Source organism: Microtus pennsylvanicus, chromosome 3 (genome assembly GCF_037038515.1).
Source record: "Microtus pennsylvanicus isolate mMicPen1 chromosome 3, mMicPen1.hap1, whole genome shotgun sequence".
In the NCBI taxonomy this organism is placed as follows: Eukaryota; Metazoa; Chordata; class Mammalia; order Rodentia; family Cricetidae; genus Microtus; species Microtus pennsylvanicus.
Genome location: NC_134581.1, coordinates 2358075 through 2365089, shown reverse-complemented (window position 1 = coordinate 2365089; position 7015 = coordinate 2358075). Strand labels below are relative to the sequence as shown.

General features: G+C 46.4%; 1 protein-coding gene across 1 annotated transcript; it reads left to right on the top strand.

Moving 5' to 3' along the window:
• Positions 1–350: 350 nt before the first annotated feature.
• On the top strand, positions 351–6810 carry Krabd1 (KRAB domain containing 1). Its single transcript, XM_075967679.1, has 4 exons — positions 351–373; positions 2928–3010; positions 4985–5102; positions 5751–6810. The coding sequence occupies exons 2-4, from the start codon at positions 2975–2977 to the stop codon at positions 5825–5827; spliced, it is 231 nt and encodes a 76-aa protein (XP_075823794.1). The 5' UTR covers positions 351–373; positions 2928–2974; the 3' UTR covers positions 5828–6810.
• The last annotated feature ends 205 nt before the right edge of the window (positions 6811–7015 follow it).

Genomic DNA, 7015 nt, shown 5'->3' with positions numbered 1-7015 from the left:
CACCCCAGCCCTAAGCAAGACTTTTTGCACCACCTTTTTGATGCGAAAAGTCTTCCTGGCATCAGCAGGAAAACCTAGCCCACTCCCGGACTTTTGTTCAACCTGCCCCTCCAGGCCTCGTGGAAGGCACTGATACTTTCAAAATGAGCCCGGCCTCATGCAGAGCTGCATTCCTGATCCCTCCACCGGTCCGGAAAAGAGGAAAATGACCTTCCGAGAGTGGGTCCTCCGGCTGCCTAGAGAGACCAGCAGGAGATTGGCCGGGGGGGGGGGGGGGGGGGGGCTTGATGACGCATTTCCGGGCGTGATCTTTAAAACCTGAGGGTGCGGCTGGGGAGGGGGGTTGGCGGCCTGAACCTGGGCTTGAACCTCAGTAGGTTGAGGGGTGGAGTAGGTGGAGGTCGCCATGTGGAAAGAGGCTGCCGTGAGGGGAGAGGCCACCGTGGGGGGAGAGGCTGCCGTGAGGGGAGAGGAGAGGCCGCCGTGGGGGGAGAGGCTGCCGTGAGGGGAGAGGCTGCCGTGAGGGGAGAGGCCACCGTGGGGGAAGAGGCTGCCGTGAGGGGAGAGGCTGCCGTGAGGGGAGAGGCCACCGTGGGGGGAGAGGCTGCCGTGAGGGGAGAAGCCACCGTGGGGGTAGAGGAGAGGCCGCCGTGTGGAGAGAGGCCGCTGTGGAGGGAGAGGAGAGGCCACTGTGGGGGTAGAGGAGAGGCCGCCGTGTGGAGAGAGGCCGCTGTGGAGGGAGAGGAGAGGCCGCCGTGGGGGTAGAGGAGAGGCCGCCGTGGGGGTAGAGGAGAGGCCGCCGTGGGGGTAGAGGAGAGGCCGCCGTGGGGGGAGAGGCCACCGTGGGGGAGAGGCGAGGCCGCCATGAGGGGGAGTAGGTGGGAAGGCTGCCATTGGTGGAGGGGAGGCAGCATTGAGGGGAGAGCCTGCCCTTGGTGGAAGAGCCCCCCCCCCCCAGTGAGGGTGTGTGTGTGTGAAGTGGGGAGGACACCATGAGGGGGAGAGAGACTGCCATGGGGGGTGGGAAGAGGCTGCCATAAGGTAGGGGGTGGGAGAGGCCACTGCATGCCTGGGGCGCAAAGACAGCTGAGGTACAGGCAGGAAGAGGCCACTGCAGGTCCCAGGGCTGATTGCTCTCCTTGAAGGCCCTGGCAGACTGAAGCAGGCAGACCTGAGGTGCAGGACGAGGCTGGTGGAGGACGTGGCATGTTTTTAGGGGTTGTCACCCATTACTGTCCTGTGGAACCCGAGTGCTGCTGATCAGCCTCTGGATGGCTTAAACACACTTTGAGTCCTTTGAGTGCTCCCTGGAAATTGGTTTGTGACAACTTCATTTGCCTGGCATGATCAAAACAGAGCTGCCCAAAAATATGAGACTTCTGTAAGGATGAGCCATGCACTTGGCTCCAGCTCCAGGGATGCAGCTGGTCTGTTGCTATTCAGCAACTCACAAACCCCATTTAACTGCTCGGCCTCCTGAAAGAGCCAGAGTTCATTCTTAGGCTGAGTCAGTAAGCCTACTGTTAAAGGAACTGTGGCAGCCCCTGGCCACTGCCAGCAAACAGAGCCCATTCAAAAAAATGTGGTCACTAAGTAGCTGCGCTCAACTCTGCTCTCCTGGTCTGGAATATCTTTTTAAACTTAGGTTTTATATGGATGTAGTTGCCCCTTGTTGGGTGCCAATAGCTTAAGCATATTCTTTGGTAACTCTTAACCCATTTCTATTAATCTGTATATCACTATGAGGTGTGGCCTACCGGCAAGGTTCCAACATTTTCCAGAGGGCATCTTTTTCTTTTGGCAGCTACGGTGTCTCTCTGACTCTGCCTACTTTCTCCTCCATCTCTGCTTGGTATTCCCACCTTGCTCTAAGTAAGTTTAGTGATTCCATGTAGCTTCTTTATTCATTAACCAATAAAAACAACACATATACAGAAGGACTTCCCACATCAATAAACTATCTTTGGTTCTTCAAGACAGGGCTTCTCTTTGTAGCTGTAGGTTCTGGCACTCACTCTGTAGACCAGGCTGGCCTCGAACTCATATAGAGATCTGCCCGTCTCTGCCTCCCAGGTGCTGGGATTAAAGGTGTGCACCACCACTGTCCAACTCTAATAAAATAGCTTTAAATTATCTGACTTGTACTACTAAAAAGACAGACACTGTTGTAAGGAGCGGCGGGGCTGCGTCCCCAGCGCCCAGCCGCCCGCTCTGCAGTAAGTGGACTTCCCGCCACCCGGCTAGCTTTACCCGAAATAATTACACGGAAACTGTATTCTTTTAAACACTGCTTGGCCATTAGTTCTAGCCTCTTATTGGGTAATTCTCACATCTTGCTTTAACCCATTTCTAATAATCTGTGTACCACCACAAGGTGGTAGTTTACTGGTAAGATCTTAACCTGCGCCTGTGTCGGGTGGGAGAATCATGGTGACTGGCTGACTTGGCTTCTTTCTCCCAGCATTCTGTTCTGTCTACTCTGCCTACCTAATTTTCCGTCCTATCAAAGGGCCAAGGCGGTCTCTTTATTTAACCAATAAAATCAACACAAAACATGAATCTCCTCCATCAAGACACGATTGTCAAGTAGCATGGGGAGAGGCTGGTTCTGAGGTCTATGCAATGGGTTTCATGTATATAACTCATTCCTCTCTGTATCTGGGTTCTATGATCCTGTTTCTCTGATGAGATCATTACATCCTATCCATTGGATTTTCAACTTTACCTCCTTTCCTTGGTGTTGTCTCTGGATAACTGAAATTACAGTTTTAACAGTACATATTATCTATACATTTCTTGAATGATCTTATTCTTCCATTTTGCATCTTCCAATGTATCTGCTGTCTCATGTTTGCTAAGACTAGGATTGTTTGCAGGAGAAGTCAAATAGAGTTACTATCACTAATAGTTTCTCTGTTTACCTTCAGGTCCTGAAATTTTTGAGCCTGTATTAACTACAGGACTAAAAGAATTTATGATGGAAAATATCTCTGTACAACCAGAGCCTAAGGTAAGCTGGATTTCCTTTGCTTCTGTACATATATGTGTGAGTGTACAATGATATATGCATGTATACATACATGTACACATGTATATGTAAATATATACATCCAAACATGTGCCTATATTTGCATTTACATTAATATACTTTAGAAATTTCTCATTGAGGTTTGACTTATGTTTTAAGTGTATAGCTCACTTTTCCGAGATGGCATTCATATGCCATCACTTATGTTAATACTTTAAAATGTTCCATTTTATGCCCTTTCCTAAGCCACCAGGGTTACAGATAGCTGCCCCCATGCCACACTTTTATATGGTGCTGGCAACTAAAGTCAAGTCTTCATTCCGTGAAACTAGAATTCTACTCACTGGGCCATTTTTCCTGCCAGAAGATACCCTCCCTCCGTCCTTCCTCCCTCCTTCTGCACTGGGCACTGAACCCATGGCTTTGTACACACTGGGTGTTCTGACTAGCTTGGTGTCAAATTGACACAGCTAAAATCATTTGAGAGGAGGGAGTTTCAATAGAGAAAATGCCTTTATAAGAACTGGGCTGTAGCCAAGCCCGTAGGGCATTTTCTTTTCTTTTTTTATAGAGTATAGGATTTAATACACGTGAAGTCCAGTAAAATTATTTTTCAGAACCTAAGAATAATAAAAAACTTAATCATATATAAATGGATATAAATATAATGAGATTTGAATAGTGAATATTTTGAATATTCTTTTGAATATTTGGTTTTTCAAATTTATTTATTTATTAAAAATTTCCACCTCTTCCCCTCCTTCCATTTACCTTCCACTCCTCCCCCTCCCTCTGCAGTCCTAAGAGCAGTCAGGGTTTCCTGCCCTGTGGGAAGTCCAAGGCCACCCCCTCCATCCAGGTCTAGGAAGGTGAGCATCCAAACAGATTAGGCTCCCAAAAAGCCAGTACATGCAGTAGAATCAAAATCCAATGCCATTATCATTGGCTTCTCAGTCAGCCCTCATTGTCAGCCACATTCAGAGGGTCCGGTTTGATCACGTGTTTGTTTAGTCCCAGTCCAGCTGGCCTTGTGACCCGTCCAGCAGGTCCAGTTATTCCAGGGTCTTGAAGAGGCACTACCTGAAAGAATCATGGGCTGGAGAAAGAAAGGAGACCAAGCAAGGTTTTGTTGTCAAGGTCTCCATTTATTTGGGTAATGGTTGTGGCTTATATAGCCCTTGAATGAGGGATTTGGCTTGGGGTGGAGGGTAGGGGTAGGAAGGAACTTTGCCGGGGTAGCAAAGGTCACCAGTCAGCACACCTGGTGTTTTCTGTGCAAGCGGAAACCTTTCTTTTGTGATTCCATCAACAAACAGTTCTCAAGATAATTAGAATGTGGGGCAGGTCCCGTTAACAAATAGTTCTCAATATAGTTGGGGTGTGGGGCTCTCTGCAAACATCCTTAGGACAATGGTCCCTGATAGCCTTGGTGAGCTCCCATTAGATCAGTCCCACCGGTCTCTGTGGGTAGGCGCGCCCCTCACGGTTAGTGATTGATGACAGAGGGCCCTGGCTATTGAAGGTGGTACCACCTGTGGACTGGCAGCTCTGGGTTGTATAAGGAAGCAGCACCCTCCATGACCTCTGCTTTATCTCCTGCCTTTGGGTTCCTGCCATGTTTGGGTTCCTGTCCTGACTTCTTTAATGATGGACTGATGTGGAAGTATAAGCCACATAAAACCTTTTCTTGCCCAACTTGCTTTGCTCATGGGTTCCATCACAGAAGTACTAATCCTAAGACCCTAGGCAAGTGTTCTACCAGTAATCCACTCCCCGTCTTTTCGTGTATGTGTTTGAATTACTAGATCATGGAAGATCCATTTGGTTGGTTTCATTACATGCTGTACAGAAGTTTTCTAAAACAGCCATTCCAGTTTGTGCTTTTTATACCCCCTTAGCGGTATCCAGTTGCTCCCGTGATTGTCTGATGTCTAGGAGGGCTGTTTATCATTTCAGATTTTTGAAGACATGGCTGTGTATTTCACAGAGCAGGAACTGGCCAGCTTGACACTTGACCAAAAGGCCGTGTACAAGGATGTGGTGCTTGAGAACTTTACACATGTGGCTTTACTGGGTAAGGTTTCTGGGCCTCAGGTTGAACAGCTTGCTTACAGTTATTAGCCAACTTGAAATGGTAAATGTGTAGCTCACTTTGCGAGTCACTGCATGTAATCTGTCAGTGTGTGTGTGTGTGTGTGTGTGTTAAGGGCCTTGCAGATCTGTGTCAGGCAGGTTCTGAAACTGAGTTACATCCTTAACTGTGCTCCCATTTCAGTGCCTTTTCAGCTTGCAAGAAAATGTTTTTAATATGTTTTAGTCATACATAATGGATCTCATTATGACATTCCATACACGAGTAAACTTATTTTTGTTCTTATCTCTACCCTGTCGCCCTCACACAGCTCTGCACTACCTTTTGCCTTCCCAACTCTTCCCATCTGCTTTCATTTTTTAGAACTTTTTGTGTGTGCCTGAGTTTGTGTTTTGTACATTAAAATGCTTTTATTTAGAGGGATATTTAGAGTAAAACTGGTTGTGTGTGTCGTCACTTTCGTGCTCTCCCAGCTTTGCATTTGCACATTTGGTATAGCGTTATCTGTGTGGTAACAAATAGAACAAGGGAATTGGTTTTGTGTTTCATGATGACATTAAAATTGAAAAAATATTTTATATCGAAATATGTAAAGGTAGCTTACAGACACTAACTTCTCCTCCCCTCTAGGGTACCTCGCAAAAGTAAAACAATATTTTCAACTGACCGCCGAAGCAGAGTCATCCAGGGTGAAGGCCTTTCTCTAAGTCAGCTGTGCTGGAAGACAGATAGAGGAGGCGAGGTCAGAGCCATGTCACTGCTGTCAAGTGCAGTGTTTTCTGTAGCCAGGCATATTTCTATCCAAGTAGATGTATTATTGCTCTTAGTTCATTAAAGTTGTGCATTATAATGTGAAGGCGTAAGTCATAAACAATCCCACACCAGTTTGGAATTATGATTAATAGGGTGGTATTTATTTAAAGGGGAAAAAACTTACAGATCACCGTCCCAGACAACAGCCCTCTGCGCAATCAGGAAGGAGTCTAGTCGCCGGAAATGGAGCAGGAAGCAAAGAGAGAGCGAGGAGGGAAGTGGCTGCTTTTTTAAAGAGAGAGACCACGCCCAATGGGCTGGTATCTCAGCGGCTATTGGCTGGAGGAGTGGAAGGACTTCCCACTTTTAAGTAAGAGAGTTCTAAACCTACTACGAAATTATATACAATAAGTACAAATATCCTATTCTAACTAGCTTAGGTCTTGTATAATAGCTTGGCCAAGTCATGAGAGAAAAGTAACTACATTTATATTGTCTTCAACCCCATCGAAGATCTGAGAAGGGAAATAATGTTACCTGGGTAATTAGGAAGTTCAGTAAAACAACTCCCAAAACATGCAACAAATCACAGAGACAACTGGCTACCTGGGCAATCACCCAAAGTCACGTTTGCAGTGTTGAAGCAACCAACTTTGGCTAAGGCCTAACATAACTGACATACCATTTTCAAAGGCAAGCAACTTTTCAAAACTATCTTACCCTGTCTTGGCAGGATATGACGGTCCTGTTTTATCGATTGATGCATGCTCTGTATCTCTGTCAGTGGTTGAGGTATGGGCATTTCTTTGCCCAAAGGCCAGTTCTGCCAAAAAGAAAGGCTCCAGGTGGAGTGTCTTTGGTGTTCAACATTCTCTCAGGAATAGAGCAGTGTTGCCAGGAGCAATTGTGTCTCACTACCACAAAACTCTGAGTTAGATTAAAGGCCATTTTCTACAGCTCTTTGAAGAGGTCGAAGATTATCTATCTATACTGAGTATAATCTCTATATATCTAGAGAACCTGATTAGTCTAATTATAAATGACAAACTTAGAATACTATTGATCTATATAATTCTCAATACCTACCTAACGTAAAGACTAAGACAATAAACGACTGTGAAACAAATGAGGACAATGACCTC